Below are 25,637 nucleotides of genomic sequence, written 5' to 3' on the forward strand. Positions count from 1 at the left end.
TCAGTGGACATTTATGTTATTTCCCAGAACCTCAACTTGTAGCACATTCTTCCCAGACCTGTTGTCCAGCAGACAGATGCCCTGGTAGAATGGATGCCCCTCGCTGCCACTGCCACTGGCTGCTCTGGCCCCTTTAATGCACTTTTAAAAGATTTATCTGGCTGCACCAGGTTTTAGTTTGCGGCACATGGGATCTTCATTGCCATGAACAGAATCTTTCTTGTGGAATGCAGGCTCTTAGTTCTGGCATGCAGGATCTAGTTTCCTGACCAGGGATTGAACCTAGGCTCCCTGCGTTGGAAGCACAGAGTCTTAATCACTGGACCACCAGGGAACTCCCTTCACTGCAGTTTTCATTGCATTTTTCTCATAGTTAGTGATATGAAACATCTTTTCATATGCTTATTGGCGATTTGTATATCAACTTGGAAGAAATGTCTATTCAAATCCTTTGCCCATTTTTAAATTTGGTTATTTAATTCTTGTTGTTAAGTTGTTAGAGTTCTTTATATGTTCTGGAAACTAGCTCCTTACCAGATTTATGATTTGTAAGTCTTTTCTCATAAAGCATAGGTTGCCTTTTCACTATGTTGATTGTGTCCTTCAATGAACAATAGTTTCAAAGTTTGATGTAGTCTCATTTGTCTATTTTTGCTTTTGTTGCCTGTGCTGAAACCTTATTTAAGTCAGCCTGGATTATGGTCCTCTGCCCTACCTTAAGTGCCTAGTAGAAGGTAATTTCTTTGGAGGATGTTAATATTATCCAGAGCCTGTCTTTATCTCTATGATTTTTATATACAATATCTAGCATTCAGTAAGAAATTACCAACATAACAGGAAAAAAAAAACCAAATGATTGAAAACCAAGAGAAATATAGACAATAGAAACAGGCCCACAGAAGATCCAGATATTAAAGTTATTCATGACAAAAATGTGATTATTATATTCAAGAAAATAAATGATAATCTGTAGATATCTGACAATAATTTTGTCAGTTATTAAAATATGTAGAAAATAATCTAACAGATTATAGTATTGAAAAGTACAATAACTAAAATTAAAAACATCATAAATGAGTTTAAAAACAGATTAATCTCAGAGAAGATTGGTGAACTAGAAAACAGATCAATAGAAGAGAGTCCATTTAAGCATGGAGGGGAAAAGTGTGAAATTGAAGAGGAGAGAAAGAGAATAGGGCAGAAGAAATGTTTAGAAGAGATAATGCCAAGAATGTTCCAAAACTGAAACCACCAATTAATGTTGTCCTAAGAACTCTAGTTAGGATTTTTTTTTTAATGGTGGAAATATCCGTTTATTTATTTTTTTATTTTACTTTGCAATACTGTATTGGTTTTGCCATACATCAACATGAATCCGCCACAGGTGTACACAGGTGTTCCCAATCCTGAACCCCTCTCCCACCTCCCTTTCCATACCATCTCTCTGGGTCATCCCAGTGCACCAGCCCCAAGGATTTAAAAAAAAAAAAAATGTTTAAGTAACCAGAGAGAAACATTATTTCCAAAGGGGTAAGATAAGATAAATAGACAATATCTCAATGAAAACAATAGAAACCAGAAGACTAATGAAATAATAGCTTGAAAAATGCTGAAGGAAAAACTAGATAACCTAGAACTATATAAATGAGAAAATATCTTTTAGCAAATGAAAGCATATGTTTCCAGGCAAACAAATTTTCCTTGTTATCTTTTGTTGGCCCACAGCAGCAAACACAGAGGCTCAAGAAACATTTTTGGACTGATGGATTTAATGAACAAATGAAAAATGAGGAAACTGATCAATGGAAGCTTCTGTTCTCCAAAGAATTGGATAGGTCACCTTATTCCATATAGAGGTAGTTTAAAAATATGTAAGGAAACTGAGAGTCAAATCTCTTATCTTTCATACTGAGTTTATAACTCAGTTAATATCTACAAAATGAGTCTTAATGAGTCACTCTTTTCTTGTAGTTCAATTTAAAAGGGCTTGAAAGACCATCTGACTTTTAACATTTCCTGCAGGATTTTTCCAGGCCTGAGCAAATTGTGAGTCAATACACGGCTATTTCTTGATTTAAGTAGGATGGGAGAGTGGTCTGTCAGCTCATTAAGGGTCAGGGGCTGAGCTGGGGTTCTAGATGGAGGCACTTTCTTTATCCTTCCTGTGCCCCAGCTGGACACCAAAGTGTGTGAGCAGCTAGACTTCACTGCAGAACTTCAAACGTGCTCTGCAAGTTCATTGTGTTTACATATATATGCCTGCTGTAAGCTTTTTTTTTTGTTCTGAACTATAGCCCCTTAAAATGTGGGAACCTCAACTTTCTTGCCAAATGTAACACAGTAATAAGCTAAGCAGGCGTATACAAAGTAGTTCCTGGAGAATACAGACTGTACATGGAGAAGTGGCTGTAGAATACACCATCCATAAATGAAAAATAGGCCATGTCCAGCTAACCTGAAGATCAATTATATTTCAAGGTATGCGTAACACTTTTTAAATCACATGGAGAGTGGAGGAGTGTGAAGTGGTACCCAGGCCCAGCTATGCTCCTCACCCACAGTGTTCGGGCCAGGATTCCCCCTCTGAGGCTCAGTACCTTTATAGTCAGAAGGTTGGATTAGTTACTTCCTGTAATGGATGTTTTTCATTTCTCTCCCCCAACCCCCTGCCCCAGATATACTCTATATATCTCTCTATCTTGCCCTGTGCCCCAAAGCTGGATGATACACAAAGGCTCCTGGCTCTCTGGCCCCCAGCTGTGTTCTTTGCCTAACAGAGGGCACAAGCATCAAATCAGAGGATGGAGGAGAGTGTGGTTGAAGTATCAGTTCTTCTGGTTCCTTCCCTATAGTGTCACCAAACATCAGTTTCTGGCAGGCAGCCTTCCTCACAAAGCTCTTTCTGTCTCTTGTTTCCAACAGTCTTCCCTTTCTCTCACTCTTTGAAGCCTCGAGCTCTAAGTGCCCTACAGTTACTGTGATTCCCTACCCCTGCCCACCTCTAAACAGCTGTCGTCCTCAAAATATGCACACTTAAAGGAAGAATTAAAGGAGAAATAGATAAATCCTCAATCATAATGGGAGATTTTAGATTCATGTCTCTTAATAATTTATAGAACAAACAAAAAAATTAATAAGGATATAGAATTGAGCAAATGATTAGCAAACTTGACCTAAAGGACATGTATTTAAAACATGTATCACAGAACTGCAGAACACATACTCAAGAGCATGTGAAACATCTATCAGAATGAACCACATGCTGGTCCACAGCACAGGGCTCAACAAATTACAAAGGATTTAATTCAGTCACATTGGAACTAGGCTGTCAATGAGTACCAAAAGGTAACTGGAAAATCCCCAAATACAATGAACATAAGCAATGTGTTTCTTTAAAAAAGCCTTTCATTCCTGTCTGTCATCTTTACTGTTTTCCCTCCAGCTTGGTAAAGAATGGCAGAGCTCTTTCTCACAGTCCCATGGATTCCTACATTGTCCCAGCTCGAACGTTTCCTGAACCACTCTGCTAGTCCCAGCACTCAGTCCGCCTCCCTTTAGGAAGCTCCGTGCTTGTGCTTGTACAGTCTGAAGCCACGTCCCATCCTCTGGGTCCGAGGCAAGCAGGGAGCACTTTGCAATCAAATTCTTTGTGTCTGCCCTTCTAAAAAAGCTGCAGGCCCAAAGCTGGCACCAGGTGCTTTTCCAGACACTGCAAAGCTGGGTCTGATCGGCAGGTAGGGAGGCAGTACTTGCTGCACACTGGTCGTTTCCCTGGTAGTCACTGGGCAGATGGTGAGGGAGAAACACCGGGCAATGGGTCTGGAAGGTTAGGCCAGAAACCAGAGGAGGAGCAGGGCCTGGAAACAAAGTCTAGCTCTAGCGGGCACCTGCCCCTTTTTCCACACTGCCAGCCCTAGCCTCTCTTGTTATCTACAAGGTTGGGGTGAATTAGAATTTCTGCCACTTCCTTGAACTTCAGGTTAGTTTCTGGCACTAATCAGGGCACCCCTAGGACCAAAAGGCAGACTTCTAGGAGCACTGGATACGATGGTGTAGCGGGAATTTGGAGTCACAGAGACTTACCTCTGTGATTGTTTTCTTTCTAATTATTTTTACTTATTTATTTATTTGACTTCACCGGGTCTTAGTTGTGGCCCTGAGGGTGTTTGATCCTTGTTGCAGCACGTGAACTCTTAGTTGCGGCCTGTGTGGCCTATATAATTCCCTGACCATGGTTTGAGCCCTGGGCACCTGCATTGAGAGTGTGGAGTCTTAGCCATTGGGCCACAAGGGAAGTCCCTGCTGTGTGATCTTAAACAAGCTGTCTAATCTCTCTCTGAATGAGAGAAAGTCCTTTGAATGCAAGTAATTGAGGGGACTCCTGAAACTGATAGAAAACAGAGGACAAGGCTCAGAACCAGGGGAAGGGAGGAATCCAGGGCATCTCAGGGGGTCTAGGAAGCAGGAGCTGCTGGGTGGTCTCTCTCTGGAGCCCTGCTACCTGGGTGGTCAGCTCCAAGTCTCTGCCTTCTCTCCCCTCTGGAACCAAAGTCCTGAGACTTTACACTGGTCCAGTGTGTCACATGACCACCTCTTGGCAAGAGGAACTCGGGGAGCCTTGGCTGACAGACCCATCAAAATTACCATGAGGAGCAAAGGGGTTCCTCCAAAAAAAGCCGGGGTGCTATCACCAATGGAAAGGCGAGAACAATCAATGAATGTCCATTTACTTTTGTGCCTTAGGTTTTTCCTGTATAAAATGGGAGTTATAATATCTACCTTACAAGACAGTGATGCGTTAATGTAATGTAGGTCATGTGACTGGTATGTACAGAGAAAGGTGATGGATAGATGATTTGAAACAGTGAGGAGTGCTCAGTTATGTCCAACTCTTTGTGACCCCATGGTCTGTAGCCTGCCAGGCTCCTCTGTCTATGGAATTTTCCAGGTAAGAATACTGGAGCAGGTTGCCATTTCCTTCTCCAGAGGATTTTCCCAACCCAGGGATCAAACCTAAGTCTCTCTGCTTTGGCAGGCGGATTCTTTACCACTGTGCCCCCTGGGAAGCTGGATAGATGATAGATGCTATTATTAATTATGTCGATACCTACAAACAAGGAAGTGCTGCCGGGGGCGCGAGGAGGGGAGCGGAAAGACCCCAGATTTGGAATTAGAAGGCCTAGATTTGAGTTTGGGTCTGCCATTTTCAAGCTTCAAGGCCTAAGGCAAATCTGTTAACTTTCTCTGACACTTAGTTTTTGCTTCTACAAAATGAGGGATGTTTATGTGCCCAGTCATGTGAAACTATCTGCAGCCCCATGGACTGTGGCCACCAGGCTCCACTGTCCATGGGATTCTCCAGGCAAGAACACTGGAGTGGGTTGCCACTTTCTACTCCAGGGTACCTTCCTGACCCAGGGATCGAACCCATGTCTCCTGAATTGGCAGGCAGATTCTTTACCACTGAGCCACCTGGGAGATAATAACAATATTGATCTCATAGGTGTTGTGAGGTTCAACCTTGTGGAAGCACATAAAGGATTCATAATTTCCAGCATCTGCAAGTCTTTACAAGGCTCCTTTGTGCCTGTGGCTGGACGTTTATACAGGCATACCTCATTTTATTGCACTTTGCAAACATTGTGTCTTTTTACAAAGTGAAGTTTTGTGACAACTTGCATTGTCAGATAATGGTTAGCATTTTTAGCAATAAAGTATTAATTAAAGTGTATAACATCATTCCTTTACATGCCGTGCTGTTGCACACTTAGTAGACTACTGTATGTTGTAAGCATAACTTTTATATGCACTGAGAAACCCCAAAATTGATGTGACTTACTTTATAGTGATATTCGCTTTGTTGCAGTGGTCTGGAAGCAAACCTGCAATATCTCTGAGGTCTTTCTGTGCTGAATTCCACTGGGGTTGTGAGTTGGGAATGGATCAGGGAAGACTTTATTTGCCTTGTTTACTGCTCTATCCTCTGGACCTAGAATATTCTACACATAGGTACTCAGTAAATATTAAATGAATGGATTAAAGACAACCTTGACATTCAAGGAAGGCCTTAACTCCAAAGAGTGACCGTGAAGGAAATTGTAAGGTCCTATGACAGATGAGGATGAAGAACTATTTGCCCTTTAAGTGCTTCTCAAATCGCCTGAAGTCTGCTTGCTTTTAGCACTGACATCACAGGCAGTGACTATGAACTGAGGTTTAGAGGAAACATGCCTGAAAATGATCACGGTCCAAATTCCTTAGGCTACCACCTGAAACTTTTGACTCCCTGGCTATCGCCACATTTTTTCCTGCAACTTGCTCCCTCCTGCTCTGATCTCTAGCCATCTCGGTGACATGCAATTCCTGACTGCTTTACTCCAGTCCCACCCCTTCAATGCTGAATCTGTTTGGCTAATGAATGAAAGTCACTCAGTCATGTCCGACTCTGCGACCCTGTGGACTGGGGCCTGCCAGGCTCCTCTGTCCATGGGATTCTCCAGGCAAGAATACTGGCGTGGGTAGCCAGTCTCTTCTCCAGGGGATCTTCCCAGCCTAGGGATCAAACTGGGGTCTCCTGCATTGCAGGCAGATTCTTTACCAGCTGAGCTACCAGGGAAGCCCCTGTTTGGCTAGCTCCTGGCCTTTTAGTGCTCAGCTTAAATGGCACTCCCTCCAGGAAGTCTTCCTTGATCCACAGTCCTAAGACTGGACTAGTTGCCCCTCCTATCCTCCCACGACACCCTATCCTCACCCTGATGGTGATTCTTACCACACTGTATTATAATCTCCTGCTTACTAAATTTTTTTAAGTCTTCATTGAATTTGTTATGTATTCCTTCTGTTTTTTATGGGTTTGTTTTTTTTTTTTTTTTTTTTTTTTTTTTTTTTTTGGCTGAGGCATGTGGGACCTTAGCTTCCTGACCAGGGATCAAACCCACACCCCCTGCATTGGAAGGTGAGATCTTGACCATTGGACTGCCAGGGAAGTCCCCTCATGTTTTATTTTTCATTCTCAACGTGCTTAATTTGAGCTCCGCAAGGGCAGTTCTTGGTCCTTCTTTTGTCCTAGGTGCCTAACTCAGGGCCTGGCCCCTATCAGAAATTCAGTGGATACTTGCTGATGAAAAGAGTGAATATGGTGTTAAAATCAAGGTTTGTGAAAGAGTCTGAGAGTGCAGTAGCAGAAATACTCCAAGTCCTTCAGGGGTCACTGCCTCTGTAGGATGCCCCCCTCCATGATGTTCTCCTTAAACCATTTTTCATGACTGTCAGATTATAATTATAGAATGAAATAATTATAGGCTACCTCCAGCTCCATGCTGCCAGAATCCTCCTGGTTCTCAGCCCTATCTTTAAGAGGACTATCAACCTACTCTGCAATTCCCACCACACCCCTTCCTTTCCCTCTGATTAACTGCACTTACCCTTTTGTTCATATATAACAGAAGTATTTAACTTTTTGATTTAACGCGTGCATTTAATATATGCCCCAAGCAGCTGCCTCAGTCACGTAGCCAGTGCCTAGAGGGCGGGTGCATCATGCCTTTCTCCACACAGAACTTTCTGCATTGTGAGAAAGCTGGCGTATGCCAGGGGAAACAATGATCACAGTTGCTTTGTGCTCAATAGGACCATAAACACCAGCAGCAACCAATAGAAAAGTCTGAGATACTTCACTCCCTACCTAAAATCTACCTCACTGTATTATTTGGCCAGCTTTCTCTCCAGAACTCAGCCATCCAGTACCACAACGCACCAGGGGACTTTTAGCCAAGGGGTTGGGACAGTTAAGATTGAGGGACTTCTTAGATGTGATTTGGGAAGGGATTCAAAGGATGCCCAAGTGAGAGATCTCCCAGACTTTTTTCTAAGATATAAAGATAGTAGCATGTAGAGACATCTACGTGATATAGAATCTGCCTGTAATGCAGGAGACCCGGGTTTGATCTCTGGCTGGGGAAGATCCCTTGGAAGAGGGCATGGCAACCCAGTCTAGTACTCTTGCCGAGAGAATCCCATGAAGAGAGGAGCCTAGCAGGCTGCAGTCACAGGGTCACACAGCGTTAGACACAACTGAAGCAACTAAGCAGCAGCAGAGACATCTACAAAGGTTTTTGTTTTCCTAACTCAATCATGACAGGTAGACCATCTGTAAGGCCTTCTTTTTTAACTGACATATGGCTTGTCTGTCTCCCCACCCCCAGGATGGAGACTTCAGTGGGCAGGGACTTTGCTTCATTTACTGCCTCTTCCTCTACAGTCCACAGAGTCACAGAGAGTAGGACACAGCTGAGCAACTGAGCAAGCATGCACTTCTACACTCAGAACAGTGCCTGGCACAGACCAACCACTCAGAAATGTTTCTTTACTCTCTCTTTTTTTTGTTTTTGAACTTTTTATTGTGTATTAGGGTATAGCCAGTTAACAGTGTTGTGATAGTTTCAGGTGGACGGTGAAGCAACTCAGCCGTACATGTGCATGTATCCATTCTCCCCCCAGACTCCCCTCCCATCCAGGCTCCCACAGAACACTGAGCAGAGTTCTGTGCAGGACCTTGTTGGTTACCCATTCTAAATATAGCAGTGTGTACACGTCCATCCCAAACTCCTCGGTAAAGGTGTTTTGAATGAGTGAGTGGGCTCAAGTAGTAAAACAGGAGGACACTCACTCCCAGCATCCAGGGCACAGGTGGAGCTGCTGTGGGGGAAGTGATGGGTGTCTGGGCACACAAAGATGAGAATGAGAGCTGAAGTTTATTGGTACTAAGGAAGTAGCCATTGCAATGACAAAGGAACAGCTGCTCGGCCAGTCTTCTTCTTTTCTGGACATCTGGGGGTCATTAAATCAAGCCTGCAATTCTGGACTGCATGGTCAGTCTCACAGTTCTGGATAGGACACCGTGGAATCCCTGGGCCCTGAGCAGAGTCCCCGGGGAGCAATGCAAATGCCCAGGGGGCTATCCATTGCCATTTTCTCCTCTGCTGCTCACGTCAGAGCCAAGAGAAGCCTCTGTTTGGGTGGGGAATGGCACAGCTTACATTTGAACTTGCTGTTTGCCTAAAGCCTAACACATGCTCTTTGCCTAAAGCTACACGTCCAGCTCCTTGTCCCAGAATTTATAACCCAAAGTTTATATAGACATTCCTGTAACCCTTGATGTCCTTAAATTTGTTGCTCCTCAGATTCGCTTGGATTTGCCTTTGGCCACTCTTGAAGGGGATAGTCTCCAGAGTGAGACTGGCTCTGTGATGGGGTTTGAGGACTCCAATGCTGCAGCAGAGAAAACAGACTGTCAGAAAACCATGGGATCATGATAACCCCAGAGCCCCTTTCTACTCAGAAGCCAGACTTCCCCTTCCCCTAAGTCTAGAACAAAGGACAGTTCCACCCCGAGGATAAGATGCGAGGGAGAGTGGGCACTGCCAGCACTCACAGGACTCTCTGCTGTCTCCTGAAGAGACCACTTCCTTCCACAGTCAGCACACAGTCTTCAACCTGCTCCGAGAGGGGGTTTGAAAATACCACTTGTATAGAGAGCGGCTGGTTCACAATGGCTGCTCCTAAAACCTGAACAGGGAAATCCAGAGAGGAGAATTAGTCTCATCCCCCAGTTCATCAGACATTTATGGAGGGCACTGTTCCCTAGATCTGCTTCCTAAAGAACTAGATTTCCATGGCCTGTGTTTTTCCAAGTATGGACGACTTAATGGATTGTCATTAACATTTTTTTAAAAATGAAATAGATCAGCACCACCAAACCAGCTCTTCAACAAAGGCTTAAAGATCTCTAGACAGGAAACACAGAAAAGGTTTATAAAAATGAACCCCAAACAAAAAACTAAATGGTAATGGGATCATATTTATCAATAATTACCTTAAATGTAAATGGGTTAAATGCTCCAACCGAAAGATAAAGACTGGCCGAATGGATGCAAAAACAAGACCCCTATATATGCTATCTACAAGAGACCCACCTCAAACCTAGGGACACATACATACTGAAAGTGAGGGGCTGGAAAAAGATATTTCATGAAAATGGAGACCAAAAGAAAGCAGGAGTAGCAATACTCATATCAGATAAAATAGACTTTGAAATAAAGACCGTGATAAGAGACAAAGAAGGACACTACATAATGATCAAATGATCAATCCAAGAAGAAGATATAACAATTATAAATGTACCCAACATAGGAGCACCTCAATACATAAGGCAAATGCTAACAAGTATGAAAGGGGAAATTAACAGTAACATAATAATACTGGGGGACTTTAATACCCCACTCCTATGAATAGATCAACCAGACAGAAAATTAGCAAGGAAACACCAGCTTTAAATGATACAATGAACCAGTTAGACCTAATTTATATCTACAGGGAATTTCACCCCAAAACAATAGATTTCACCTTTTTCTTAAGTGCACAGAGAACATTCTCCAGGATAGATCACATCCTGGGCCCTAAATCTAGCCTTGGTAAATTTTTAAAAATTGAAATCATTTCAAGCATCTTTTCTGATCACAATGTGATAAGATTAGATGTCAACTACAGGAAAAAAATTACTAAAACACAAACATATGGAGGCTAAACAAACACTTCTGAATAACCAACAGATCACAGAAGAAATCAAAAAGAAAATCAAAACGTGTATAGAAACAAATGAAAATGAAAGCACAACAATCCAAAACTTATGGGATTCAGTAAAAGCAGTGCTAAGAGGGAGGTTCATAGCCATACAAGCCTACCTCAAGAAACAAGAGAAGCATCAAATAAACAACCTGGCTTTACACCTAAAGCAACTAAAAAAAAGAACAGAAGAACCCCAAAGTTAGTAAAAGGAAAGAAATAAAAATCAGAACAGAAATAAATGAAAAAGAAACAAAGGAGACTATAACAAAATCAACAAAACTAAAAGCTGGTTCTTTGAGATGTTAAATAAAATAGACAAACTGTTAGCCAGACTTATCAAGAAAAAAAGGGAGAAGAATCAAATCAATAAAATTAGAAATGAAACTGGAGAAATCACAACAAACAACACAGAAATACAAAAGATCATAAGAGACTACTATGAGCAATTATATGCCAATAAAATTGGCAACTTGGAAGAAATGGACAAATTCTTATAAAAGTATAACCTTCAAAAACTGAACCAGGAAGAAATAGAAAATCTTAACAGACCCATCACAAGCATGGAGATCGAAACTGTAATAAAAAATATATATATATGCCAACAAACAAAAGCCCAGGACCAGATGGCTTCACAGGTGAATTCTACCAAACATTTAGAGAAGAGCTAATACCTATCCTACTCAACCTCTTCCAGAAAATAGCAGAGGAAGGCAAACTCCCAAACTCACTCTAAGAGGCCAACATCACCCTAGTATCAAAACCAGACAAAGATGCCACCAAAAAAGAAAACTATAGGCCAGTATCACTGACGACCATAGATGCAGAAATCCTCAACAAAATTCTAGCAAACAGAATCCAACAACATATTAAAAAGATCATACATCATGACCAAGTGGGCTTTATCACAGAGATGCAAGGATTCTTCAATATATGCAAATCAATGTGATATACCATGTCAACAAATTGAAAGATAAAAACCATATGATTATTTCAATAGATGCAGAGAAAGCCTTTGACAAAATTCAACACCCATTTATGATAAAAACCCTCCAGAAAGCAGGCATAGAAGGAGCATACCTCAACATAATAAAAGCCATATATGACAAACCCACAGCAAACATTTTCCTCAATGGCAAAACATTGAAAGCATTTACTCTAAAATCAGGAACAAGACAAGGGTGCCCACTCTCACCACTACTATTCAGCATAGTTCTGGAAGTCCTAGCCACAGCAATCAGAGAAGAAAAATAAAATGAATCCAGATTGGAAAAGAAGAAATAAAACTCTCACAGTTTGCAGATGACATGATCCTCTACATAGAAAACCCTAAAGATACCACCAGAAAATTACTGGAGCTAATCAATGAATATAGTAAAGTTGCAGGATATAAAATGAATACACAGAAATCCCTTGCATTTCTATACACTAACAATGAAAAAACAGAAAGAAATTAAGGAAACAATCCCATTTACCATTGCAACAAAAAGAATGAAATACTTAGGAATAAATTTACCTAAAAAAACAAAAGACCTATATATAGAAAACTATAAAACACTGATGAAAGAAATCAAAGATGACACAAATAGATGGAGAAATATACCATGTTCATTGATTCAATATAATGAAAATGAGTATGCTACCCAAAGCAATCTATAGATTCAATGGAATCCCTATTAAGCTATCAGTGGTATTTTTCACAGAACTAGGACAAATAATTTCACAATGTGTATGGAAACACAAAAAACCTTGAATAGCCAGAAAGAAGAATGGAACTGGAGGAATCAACTTTCCTGAGTTCAGACTATATTGCAAAGCTACAGTCATCAGTACAGTATGGTACTGGCACAAAGACAGAAATATAAATCAATGGAACAAAATAGCCCAGAGATAAATCCATGCAACTATGGACACCTTATCTTTGGCAAAGGGGGCAAAAATATACAATGGAGAAAAGATAATCTCTTCAACAAGTGGTGCTGGGAAAACTGGTCAACCACCTGTAAAAAAATGAAACTAGAACACTTTTTAACACCATACACAAAGATAAACTCAAAATGGATTAAAGATCTAAATGTAAGACCAGAAACTGTACTCTTAGAGGGAAACATAGGCAGAACACTCTGACATAAATCACAGCAAGATCTTCTATGACCCACATCCCAGCAATTCTAATGAGGTGGATGAAATTGGAGCCTATTATACAGAGTGAAGTAAGTCAGAAAGAGAAACATTAATTCAGTATATTAATGTGTCTGTGTGTATATATATATATATATTTATATAGAGAGAGAATTTAGACGATAACGATGACCCTATATACAAGACAGCGAAAGAGACACAGATGTAAAGAACAGACTTTGGGACTATATGGGATAGGGTGAGGGTGGGATAATTTGAGAGAATACCATTGAAACATGTATATTACCATATGTAAACTAGATGACAGGTGCAAGTTTGATGCATGAAGCAGAGCAGTCAAAGCCAGTGCTCTGGGACAACCCAGAGGGATAGTATGGGGAGGGAGGGAGGAGGGGGGTTTGGGATGGGGGACAGTTTTGCACCCATGGCTGATTCATGTTGATGTATGGCAAAACCCACCACAATATTGTAAAATAATTAGCCTCCAATTAAAATAATTAAATTAATTTTTTTAAATGAAATAGAATAGAATATCAGTGTTCATCACGCAAAATATTGTTATGTGAAACTTTTACTTCACTTACACATGTATGGACATTTGTGTAAAATATTTCTACTCGACCCGTTGTATGGAAAGTTCTGATGACTTGGGAGTCTTCAGTAATATTTCCTCTGCTGCAAGGATTTCATTGAAATGTGAAATAAACAAGAGCTCCGAAGGGTTCTCAGGGATAATTTGAGTGGGTAGGATCATTTGGGGACAGTTTTTGTTTTTTCTTTTCACAGTCTAACTCCATCCCTTCTCACCCTTTTATCGTAGTTGGCTCAATTTCTTTTCACACCAGTGTGTGAGTCAAGACCAGTGGATCATTCAGGGCTTAGAGAGAAGGAAGTAGCCTCAGGAAACTTGGAGGTATCTTTGGAAACCCTCCCTAAAATAGACTCCAGTGGCTGGGCTTGCCAGACGCACCCTACCAGGGGGCACCCCAGGCACACTTGGCAGGATCTAGGAGGCTGCTTGGCCTTGGGGAAACAGCACCAGCAGGAAGAGCCCTGTGGAGTCTCCCCACCAGAATGTCAGAGAAAGAGGAGTCCTCGGAGGCCATCTAGTCTAAGCCCATCATTGACAGTTCAAGATGCAGAAGCCCAGGGCTTGTCTAAGGATCCACAGACAGGAAGTAGCACATCAAACCTGAGCTGACCTTTGTTCAGGCAGAGTTCTTCCCCGACTCAGGATCCTCCCATTTGAGCCCAAGTTTCCTCATGTTGACCCTGGGGAAGGCCAACAGCAGGAGGAGATACAACAGAGGGGTCTTTCCCCAACCTCCCCATGGCAGTTGCTCAAGATGCCACCCATAAGACCTCTCAGGGTACAAGAGGATGGAGACCTCATCCAGTGTTTTCTGATAAACCTGCTCCTGGTGGGGAGGTTCCTGGAGGCACCAGAAGAGGCAGGGGGAGGGGCTGCTCTCCTGAGCAAGCTCTCAGGGGTCTCTATCCCCCACCCCCAGTCAGTCCCAAGGAGCCCTCAGGCCATGTGCAGGGCTCTTGCCTACATTAATCACGATGCTGGGATAGGCTAAGGTGATGATCTTGTTCACCAGGATCTTCTCGGGACTGTTCTTCTCTTCACCCAGGGCACTGATGCGGATCAGCTTGTCTGTGGACAGGTACTGGCTGTACTGGGAATAGGTGATTTTGCAGGGATAAGTCTTTGCTAGGGAGAGAACACAGGATGGGTGAGACTCGCTAGAGAAATCAGCTAGGCCTGGGTGGATCTGGGACCCTACTATGCAGAGGAGAGGCCAACCTTACTGAGCCCCCAGTGAAGCAGGTACTCAGTTTTCTGTTGGAGGGGCTGAGAGGTGAAATGGCTTGCCCAGGGTTATTCTACTAGTATGTGGGTGCACTGAGGCTCTAACAAAGGTCTGCTGCTGCTGCTGCTAAGTCACATCAATCGTGTCCAACTCTGTGCAACCCCATAGACGGCAGCCCACCAGGCTCCCTCGTCCCTGGGATTCTCCAGGCAAGAACACTGGAGTGGGTTACCATTTCCTTCTCCAATGCATGAAAGTGAAAAGTAAAAGTGAAGTCGCTCAGTAGTGTCCAACTCTTCGAGACCCCATGGACTACAGCCTACCAGGCTCCTCTGTCCATGGGATTTTCCAGGCAAGAGTGCTGGAGTGGGTGCCATTGCCTTCTGCGAGGTCTGGAGGACTTCAAATCTCAGGCTGTCCTCACTAACCCGGCCCGTATTCCTTGAGGTAGTAAAGGAAGGATTGAGGAGAAGGAGAAGGAGGAGGTTAAAGGGAAGAAACAGAAGGAGTAGAGGAAAGGGAGGAAGAGGGAAGGAAGGAAGGAGGACTATGTGCTGGAGGAGACACTGGGAAGACAGTTGTCACAGGGATCTGCCCTCAAACTCTTGGCTGGCTTGACCCCCCTTATGGCATTTCCGTAAGCTACTCTGTGTTCATGCCCATACCCAGAGCCCATACCTTCTTCAGGAGAGAGTGTGATGAAGGCTGTGTCCTGCCAGAATGGGAGCAGGGGGCTGCCATCATGCAGCAGAGACTGGGCACTCAGGTTCACTCTGAGGTCCTTGAGCTGGGGCGACATGTTGAGGGCCAGCAGGACAAACCTTATGTCCTGGCCCATGTTGGGCGAGTCGAGCAGCTGGAATTTCAGGGAGACCTGGACAACATCACTGGGCTGGAGAGAAGGAGTAGCCAGGCTCCGCGGACTGTCACTCAGTGGCACGGACCTAGGTTGCGATTCTGCTCGGAGGGAGCCTGGGAACCTTCCAGCCTTCAGCTTCTGAAGAGCCTTCAGAAACACCTGCCTCTCCTGCAGAGAACCTGGGAGGGCAGAGCACAGCACCAGTGCCCTCATTTCAAATTCCACCACGTGAGACTCTCCATCTGAGGCTTTCTCTGCCACCACAACTGACTCAACTCGTGCATGGAGCAGACTGAAAGCACTAGGAAATTTACGCCCCCAAGAGCAGCCCTCAACCCCTGACCGTAAAGAGTTGGTGGATAAATAGCCTAGGCCCCTTGCCCCCTGGGTGGGATAAATCTGCAGTATTGTTCTACACTTTACACTAAATCTCTGATAGGATTGCCAAATTTAGCAAATAAAAATACAGGGCAGTTTAATTTGAATTTCAGATTAACAACAAATGATTTGGCCACAGTGAGACCACAACATTCCTTATCCTACATTTTCTCAGCCACCCCCCTGGCAGGGACCCCAGCAGAGTGAGCCCCAGCCCCCCGCCCACAGTGCTAACAGGCCTGACAAGGCCCCCAGTATTGGCTTGCTCCCCTTCCTCATCTCACTTGCTCATTCTCCTTCCCTCCTGTAGCTTTTAAATCTCCTCACTGATAAACCACTTGTCTTTGAAGTGATCCCCAGTGAAGATAGCCGCAGAGAGAATTGAGGCGGAGGGATGGATTGCCAGTACGCTGGATGTGTTCAATGCTTGTCTCTTAGGCTTGGACTCTGGGCCTTCTCTGTGTTGGCCCTAAAGGCCCACATAGACAAACACAAACACGCACTTCATGGACTTCCAGGAATCTCAGGTGCTTCCGCCACCAGCCCACACAGTCCTGATTCGCTCCTGCTCAGATCCTGCCCCTCTCCCTGCTTCTGGCCCTCTTAGACTGCATGTTTTTGCTTGGCTCCCTAGTACTCGAAACTGGTGGTTGGTCTCAATTTCCAGGAATCAGTCCACAGCTGACTGACGTAGATGCCCCTTGCCCCACTGGCTTGTGTCAGAAGACCCTGCCAAGGATCCCATTTCTCAGAACCATCCTCTGCACGGTGTGGGTGTGGGAGTGAATGTTTGGCCTTATATCGGCTGCGGTGCTAGCTGTGGTCTGGCCTGTCCTCCAAACACCCAGTAAAACATGAATCAAACAATAAGTTGCTGCTGCTGCTAAGTCGCTTCAGTCGTGTCCGACTCTGTGGGATCCCATAGACGGCAGCCCACCAGGCTCTGCCGTCCCTGGGATCCTCCAGGCAAGAAGTTAAATTAAATTAATAAAATTAATTAGTAGGAAAGAGTTTACTCAATCTCCTTCCCTCTTCAGTTTGATTTTTCAGGAAGGCAGGGGCAAGTAGGACATATACTATTTCTATATGATGGCTGTCGATGGCCCTGCAATCCACATGAATATCTTTCAGAGGGTGCTCACTGCCTGTGGGGAGTGAGGTGGGGAAGGACATGAGGAAGTGAGGCAGTGGGGACCCCAACTGGGCCCTTAAACCTGAAGGGCTGAGGAGACAATGGGCCTGGGTTCCGGCTCCCCTGCTGCAGAGGACTGTCCCAGCTGGCAGAGAGGTTCCCTAGGATCTTGGGGAAGGTGCCTACAGGACTTGGACTCTGCAGGGGCCTGGCTTGGTCATACCTTCTTCATACTTGTAGTTTTCCGTGATGTCATCCCGCTCATCACTCTGGATGCTCTTGGTGCTAATAAAATTGCCAACAGTATTGGTGTCCTGGTGAAGTTTCTGCTCCTTCCCTCCAAAGACCAGCCAGGCCATACAGTCAGCATTCACCATGGAAAAGGCGAAGGCTGTGTCGTAGTTCAGATCCACCTCTCCTTCCTTGATGGCTCTGACGGAGGCAGGGCCGCAGCAGTAGAGGCCTGACGGGGAACAGAGGGGCCTCGCTGGGCTGTGGCTGCAGGGCTGGGTGGGGGTGGGGGCTGTTTCTGTGGCACTGGGCTCTGCCTGTCCTCCCAAGAGTCTCACCATTGCTTGTCTCCTGAGGTGTGGCGTCCAGCACCTGCCAGCCTCCGAATCCAGGTGGGAGGTCGTTCCGTGCCATCCAGCATTCATTCCAGACGTGGAAATTCCTGAGGCAGAAGCCAGAGGAGTGGGTGTCAGGTGAAGCTGAGGGAGAGTTGGTGGTGCTTGAGGTCTTTCTGGAGTAAGGCAGGGGACGATGAGTGATGGACAGCTAGATAGAAAGTCAGGGTGCTGCAGGCCTGCGCACCTCTGTGGGAGGCAGGTGAGCCTTAGCTTGCCCAGAAAGGAGCTTTCCTCTCTTTGTAAAGAGTGAAGGTTCCAGAGCCAACGGAAACCCTTCACTCTCTCTCAAAAGACTCTCGTAGCCCTTTCTTGTGTCTGCTGTCCACTCACAGAGGCAGTCACGGGCTCACCTTTGTGTCCAGAGGTGAGACTTCAGGCCATCTGTGATCAAAGCCACAGGCTGAGTATTAAATGAAGGAGGTGAAAAAGAGGAAAACTCTCTCGGGACAGAGAGCTCTTGTGATGTGATGTATTAAACTCAGAAGATGGTTGTATTTGTGTTTAGCTGCTCCCCAGCCTTAGGGTTGGGGATACCAAGCCTCAGGGCTGGTGAAATGGGGGAGTGCATGGGAGGGTAGCAGGCTCATGAGGTTTGCCCCAGAAAGAGATGTCTCTTACCAGACACTGTCCTTCTTCTTATTCTCCAAAATCCTGCCTGTGTTGTCATAATACTCATCAATGATCAGGTTTCCATCTGTGTCGTGGCCAGAGTTGAAGTTGGTGATCACTCGAGTGGGGATCCCCAGGCACCTCATCACTGTAGAAAGGACAGAAATCTCCTGTGGGCCATGGATTCCTGGGCTTAGCACTCTCGACTCAGGGAAATCATACACTTGGCAGGCAGGAGCTGTCTGGGGCACCAGGTTGGCGACACGTCCGACCTCCCTCCCTACTTTCCTCTCCCTAAGGCTTCGCACAAAGGTGAGAGCCTCCTCAGACAAGCTCTCCTAGGGCCAACAGAAGGTCTAGCAAGTTTTGGGTTTCCCTGCCCTAGCCAGCAAGGTGGCAGAGGCTGGTCCCTTGGCAAAACTCAGTAGCCTGACTTGTCTCACTTCCCTCCTGGCCATAAATCTCTATCTTCAAACCAAATAGCTGAAATTTTTTCCCTCCTGTGGTACAGATTAAGACCATCAGATTCTTAGGCAAAGAGCCCTCCTGCTTGGATTTCCCCTTCTGTGGGGTTGTACTGTTTTGGAAGATCATCAGGGAAAGTATTTACGGATAGAGCCAGGAAGGCAAGGAGGCTGTAACAAAGGCTAGAAAAGTGAGAATCTATGGCTAAAGGAGGAATTCTTAAAAGAGGGTAGAATGCTATCTTTATGATTTTTCTTGTCATTAAATAAACAATCACTAGCATGAAATATATTGCTCCCTAACAATCTTTCACCAAGCAATTTTAGCATTCCTGATAATCTTTGCCTGAATTAATGCTATGCTCAACCTTGATTGTGTGCTAAGTCACTTCAGTTGTGTCCAACTCTTTGCCACCCCATGGACTGTAGCCCACCAGGCTCCTCTGTCCACGGTATTCTCCAGGCAAGAATACTGGAGTGGGTAGCCATTCTCTTCTCCATGGTGGTACCAAAATGATTATCTTCTAACAGTATCATTTTTTCCATATGTATTAGCTGGCATTCTTCTATAAAGAAAAGCACTTCAATCTCCCTCTCCCATTTTTTTGGTATTGTTATGAAGTGAAGTAAAGTGAGTCACTCAGTCATGTCTGACTCTGAGACCTCATGGACTATAGCCTGCCAGGCTCCTCTGTCCATGGAATTCTAGGCAAGAATACTGGAGTGGGTTGCCATTCCCTTCTCCAGATCTTCCCAACCCAGGGATCGAACCCAGTCTCCTGTGGCTCCTGCATTGCAGGCGAATCCTTTACCATCTGAGCCACCAGGGAAGACCAGTATTGCTATACCTCTTGGAATCTGTCTCAAGAGGGGAAAATAGAAATTGATCTACAGAGATGTCCATCACAGCATTAAAGTTAAAAAAATATATGAACCCACTGTATTGTTATTGGTTCATATACTTTTTTAAACTTTAGCAGAAGTTATTTTTAGACATTTGCTTGGTTTCTAATTTTTTCCCCTATTGTAATTAATGCTGCGATGGACATCTCTGTAGATCAATTTCTGTTTTTCCCCCTTGAGACAGATTCCAAGAGGTAAATGACTGAGTCAAAAAATACAGATATTTCTAATAGTTCTTCAAAAATACCACTGTCATTTTTAAATGTTTAGAATTTTTAGTTTAGATACTTATTTATAATAAGCATTTAATTGCTTGTAGATTTTAGTTTAGGGTCCTTCTTTGGCACAAAGGCTGGTGTGAGGATGCATCCCTGGATGCAGCCCAGGAAGGGGAGGAGAGAAGCCAAAGGGGAGCCCTGCACTTCCCTGGAGTGGCAGGTCTGCACAGGGCCAAGAAACAAGCATGGGGAGTGAGCAGAGCCGACAGTGAATTGTAGGTGGAGATGACACAGGACCACCCCAGAGAGTAGGACGAAAGTGGGAAAAGCTGCCACTGAAGGAACATGAGACAGGGGTGAGGCAAGAGCATATGAGGCAAGAGCGTGACTCAAGAGCATCACCGTGGGCACATTAATGCTAAGATTATAGTCAGGAGGGTGGATAACACTTGTGGTAATAAGAGCACATGCCAAAGAGGGGTGGTCAGAGAGAGCAGGGAGCAAGCCTCCATCCTTCACCCTGGTAGCTAAATTCATGAAGTGTCAGTGGTGGTGTCAGCTGCTGCTAGACATGGCCAGACAGGCACTTTCCTACCCAAGCACAGGTCAGTGGTCTCATGGCACTCTGAGTTCTCTGCTACACATGGTATATGGCGTGTAATGATTTGTTTATGAGTCTCTCTTCCTGAGGGCAGGGATTGTGTGATAGTCATCTTTATCATTATACAACCATTAACAATACAAGGCAGGCCTGTTCTGCAGAAACGTGGGTGCATCTTTGCTGGAAGAGTGAATGAAGGTCTCGACTCTTCTGTCCATTTTGACAATTTCCAACTGAAGACTGTGTGCTGTGCTGTGGATACCAAGCTTGACTCTCCACAGATAATAAGCTTTGAGCGGTAATGGGTCTGCACTCATCCATTCTCACCGTTTCCTCATCATGCCTCATGAGAGGACTGGGATAGGGGACAATAGCTGTCACAGTGAGGCAACAGAGGGACAAGAATGGTTCTCTACTCTGGGAGGAGGCCAAGTCTTTAGCTTCAGTGTGATGCGAAGGAAGCAGTGTTCAGACCTGCACAGTCATGCACATACATGTTTCTCGGGGTTTTGCCCCCTCTGTCCTGCTTTCTTTGTCCCCCAACAAAGGGCTTCTGCTGTGGCTTCATCTCTCACTCTGTGCCCATGACTCCTAAATTTGAAACTTGAGCCTACATGGAGACCTTGCTGTTACTAAGCACATCCCCAGCTGAGCTGGTCTTCCATTCTTGGCTAGCTTCCTTGCCAGTTGATGACATCATCATCCTTTTAGGTGCCAGGAATGGTGCCAAGCACTGCCCAGGCATAATCTCACTTAATCCTCTCCACAACCTTGTGATTATTCCACCTTTGAAGAGGAAAAACCTGAAGTTTAGAGTGGTTGAGATCGCATGGCAGCAAGAGAAAAGCCATGGCAAGATTTAAACCCCCGTATCTCTGATCTCAAAGCCTCCCAGTGTTAACCACAAGCCCTCACGACAACTTCACTAACCATTGCAACTTCACTACACATCCCAGCAACGTGTCATTCTCAGTGTGTTTTCCTTTGTGAAGTTTTCACTGATTACTCCATGCCCACTCATCCTCCTTCCTATGCTTTCACTTAATTCCAGTCACCAATGCCACACATGTTATCACTGCATGAAGCTCTCTGTGATCTCATATATTTGTCCTATCTTGTCAGCTAGATTACAAATCACCCTAGAGTAGGGCTCAGATCAAATACTTTTCTTGCATTTCTTCATTCCCAGCACAGTGCTGGCCAGAGTAGATGCTCATTAAATTTGTGTTGAAATGAGTTTTCTTTAGCCCACTTCTGCAGACTGTGAGTCCTGATGACTCACAATTTGATGTGAGTCTCAGGTGACTTGGTACCTGAGATTTTCATTGATAATTGGGAGCTGAATCCCTCATAAAAGAAAAACCACTGTGGGGTGTGTGTGTGCTCGTGCATGCACCTCCATGCACATTCACACAGCAATGCTTGGACGAAGATGGACAATATCTCAGAGTCAGGAAAGGTCGATAGAGTTCCTGAGGTATATTACCTCACACAACAGTGCTGGTATTAATTACTCTGTCTCTTCACTTAGCCATTTGGCGCCCATTCAGTGAGAAGTGTAAAGCTCCCGTGGTAAACCAGGCAGTGGCTCTGATGCTTACACAAAGACGTAAGACAGTCCTGCCTTCAAGGAGCACAGCTTCACTTCTGACCAGCTGGGGACCCTGTCCTGATGGTGTGGTTAAAACACGGAATCTGTTTCAGGACCGGCCATGAAGGCTTCCCACCAGTTCTTCTCTCCTCTGCACCCCCATGTGGAAATGTGGCTCCAATTTTATAAGAGAAATCAGTGCAGAGTTCAAGCCCAATTTATCAAAATTCATTTGGTCAGCCTTGCTGCCACACTTCCGTGGCTTATACTGATGAATACAGTCAGAGCCCCAAGTAATAGAATTAATTGCATTTCAGTGTGATGACTTTTAGCATATTTTTGTTTCACCCTGAATTCATTAAGCTTCCACATGGTAAAAACATCACTTCCTGTTCCTCCTCCCATGCCTTTAGCTGTCCCTTATAACCGAGATGGTAATATTGCTGTGGTTTTTCAGATATGCCATCACAAAATCTAACAATTCTCTCCTGTCTCCAATGACAATGAAACCTAAAACTTCGCTAAAAAATAGTCTATTTTTTTTTATGTAAAGAAGCAAGAAGGTATGACTCAAAATGAGAACATGTGCCTATCAAACTAGATCCACAAATGACATATAAGGGAATTAGCTGACAAGGACCTTAAAGCAGCTATTTTAAATACTATCAGTAAGTCTAGAAAAATGGTATAGATGACCTTACTTGAAAAGCAGAAATAGAGACACAGGCATAGAGAGCAAATATATGGATACCAAGGGGAAAGGTGGGGTAGGATGAGTTGGGAGATTGGAATTGACGTATATACACTGCTGCTGCTGCTGCTGCTAAGTCACTTCAGTTGTGTCCAACTCTGTGCGACCCCATAGATGGCAGCCCTCCAGGCTCCCCAAACCCTGGGATTCTGTAGGCAAGAACACTGGAGTGGGTTGCCATTTCCTTCTCCAGTGCATGAAAGTGAAAAGTGAAAGTGAAGTCGCTCAGTCGTGTCCAACTCTTCGCGATCCCATGGACTGCAGCCCACCAGGCTCCTCCGTCCATAGGATTTTCCAGGCAAGAGTACTGGAGTGGGGTGCCATTGCCTTCTCCATATATACGCTACTATGTATAAAATAGATAACTATTGAGAACCTACTGTATAGCATAGGGAATTCTGCTCTGTGCTCTGTAGTGACCTAAACGGGAAAGAAATTTTTTTAAAAAGGTGGGGGACATGAGCTTCCCTGGTGGCTCAGATGGTAAAGAATCTGCCTGCAATGTGGGAGACCTGGGTTGATTCCTGGGTGGAAAAGAACCCCAAGAGAAAGGAATGGCTGCCCACTCCAGTATTCCTGCCTGGAGAATTCCATGGACAGAGGCTACAGTTCATGGGGTCGTAAAGAGTCAGACACGACTGAGACCAGCACTTTCACTTTTCACTCGTGCGTATACATATGGTGATTCATTTTGAAGTACAGCAGAAACTGACACAGCAGTGTAAAGCAACTATACTCCAATTTAAAAATATTATCAATATACTCAGTAGGAGGCAAAGGAAAACAAGGACATAAAAGAGAAATAGAAGCCAGAAAAAGACCCAGTGGAACTTCTAAAGATGAAAAATATAATATATAATACAAAAAATGTACTGGAAAAATATTGCATAAAGATAATATATTTTTTGTAAGAACACATTCAAATACCATACTACATATCAAACACATCAAAATGTTTCCCTACTGTAGGGGGAGGTGAATAAGAATGGGTTATGAGATAAAAGGGGGAAATCAGTTAGTAAATAATTTTTTCAAAAGAGGGATTTGAAGCTGACCTGTTATGATAAATGCCATGAAATGAAGAATATGATTAATTGAAACCTAAATACTCCAAGGGAAAGGGGAGGAAAGTAACGTAAAATAGTGGTGAAGAGGGAGCTTCCCTGGTGGCTCAGTGCTAAAGAATCCGCCTGCTAATGCAGGAGACACAGGTTTGATTCCTGGACTGGGAAGATCCCATGCCACGGAGCAACTAAGCCCGGGCGCCGCAACTTCTGCGTCCATGAGCCGCAACTACTGAAGGCCACATGCCCTGGAGCCTGTGCTCTGCAACAAGAGAGGCCACGGCAATGAAAAGCCCTCACGTCACGTCTAGAGAAAAGCCCGCACGTCATGTCTAGAGAAAAGCCTACTCAGCAACAAAGACCCAGCACCGCCAAAGGAGAGCTCAAGTCTGCTGGATGGCTAGAAACGACTTTTGCACAAGACCCAGCTTGACCTATGGAGCCTAAGAGCCAGGGATTAAAACAGCATCAGGCCAGTGATCATAGCCGCACTGTTTACAATAGCCAAGATAGGAAGCAACCTAAATGTCCATTGACAGATGACCAGATAAAGAAGATGTGTTGACATGAGACTACTAAGCTGTACCCAGATTCCTGAACCACAGAAACTGTAAGATAATAAAAATTGTTTTCAACTAAAAACAAAGAAAAAAGATGAGACTTCCCTGGTCCAGGGGCTAAGACTCCCCACTTCCAATGCAGGGTTCTGTCCCTTATCAGGGAGCTAAATCTCATATGCCACAACTAAAGATCCTGCATGCTACAACAAGGATAGAAGATCCTGTGGGCTGCAGCCAAGACCCAGTGCAGCCAAATAAGTAAATGAATATATATTTTTTAAAGAGTGGTGTGTGTATATAATGGAATATCACTCAGCTATAAAAAGAAATGAAAAATGCCATTTGTAGCAACATGGACAGACCTAGAGATTATCATACTAAGTGGAATAAGTCAGAAAGTCAGGGACATTGACTAAGGGTCCATCTCTGAGAGGTAATGGCAGTTGCTCAGTTGTGTCTGACTCTTTGCAACCCCATGACTGCAGCCCTCCAGGCTCCTCTGTCCATGGAATTCTCCAGACAAGAATACTGGAGTGGGTTGCCATCCTCTTCTCCAGGGGATCTTCCAGACCAAGGAATTGAACCCAGGTCTCCCATATAGCATCAGATTCTTTACTGTCTGAGCCACCAGAAGCCCCACCTCTTTGAGAGGTGTGCTTAGTCGCCAAGTCGTGTCCACCTCTTGCGTCCCCACAGACTGTAGCCTGCCAGGCTCCTCTGTCCATGGGATTCTCCAGGCAAGAATACTGGAGTGGGTTGCCATTCCTTCTCCTTGAGAGGTAAGGGCTCAGTAAAAACAATGAGATTAGAATTATTGTATTGAAATGGAGATAGTGAGGCACTTTTTGGAGGCCACTATATAAGTGAGTGAGAAGAAATCATAAGATGACTTCTAACCCAAGGATGTTTGAAACTGTTTTCAGTAGAGGACTCCACATGAGAACCAGACCATAAGAGGGGATCCAACATATAAAAGTTGGACACATGGGGTAGTTTGGGGTGAAGAGAGGAGGGCCCAGCCCTAAGCTCACAGCCTCCTCATCTCCCAGGCTGTTTCCCACCACTTTCCTCTGTGGCTCCAGGCCCCGGACCTTCCTTTACAGAGGGTCCATAGGTCTGCCCAAGGCTTGCTACCCCCACCCCACGCCCTGCAGCTGTGGGCAGGAACAGATCAGGCACATCCCCAGGATGCCTGACTTTTCTTTTGTAAACAACTTTGCTGAGATATAATCCACATACCACAAAATTCACCCTTTTAAAGTGTACAATTCAGTGGTGTGTGGTATATCCACAGGT

At 44.5% G+C, this 25,637-nt stretch overlaps 1 protein-coding gene across 1 annotated transcript in view; it reads right to left on the reverse strand.

The window, feature by feature from the left end:
• Nucleotides 8,735–25,637, reverse strand: part of TGM5 (transglutaminase 5) — a 30,873-nt gene continuing 13,970 nt past the window's right edge. Inside the window, exons 7-13 of the mRNA XM_005695290.3 lie at nt 18,199–18,337; nt 17,521–17,624; nt 17,175–17,414; nt 15,261–15,620; nt 14,322–14,482; nt 9,434–9,567; nt 8,735–9,270 (exon numbers count right to left, since the gene is read on the reverse strand). Of these exons, the coding sequence (XP_005695347.2) occupies nt 9,117–9,270; nt 9,434–9,567; nt 14,322–14,482; nt 15,261–15,620; nt 17,175–17,414; nt 17,521–17,624; nt 18,199–18,337 (1,292 nt within the window). The 3' untranslated portion in view covers nt 8,735–9,116. The remainder of the gene's footprint in view (nt 9,271–9,433; nt 9,568–14,321; nt 14,483–15,260; nt 15,621–17,174; nt 17,415–17,520; nt 17,625–18,198; nt 18,338–25,637) is intronic.

Source organism: Capra hircus, chromosome 21 (genome assembly GCF_001704415.2).
Source record: "Capra hircus breed San Clemente chromosome 21, ASM170441v1, whole genome shotgun sequence".
Lineage (NCBI taxonomy): Eukaryota > Metazoa > Chordata > Mammalia > Artiodactyla > Bovidae > Capra > Capra hircus.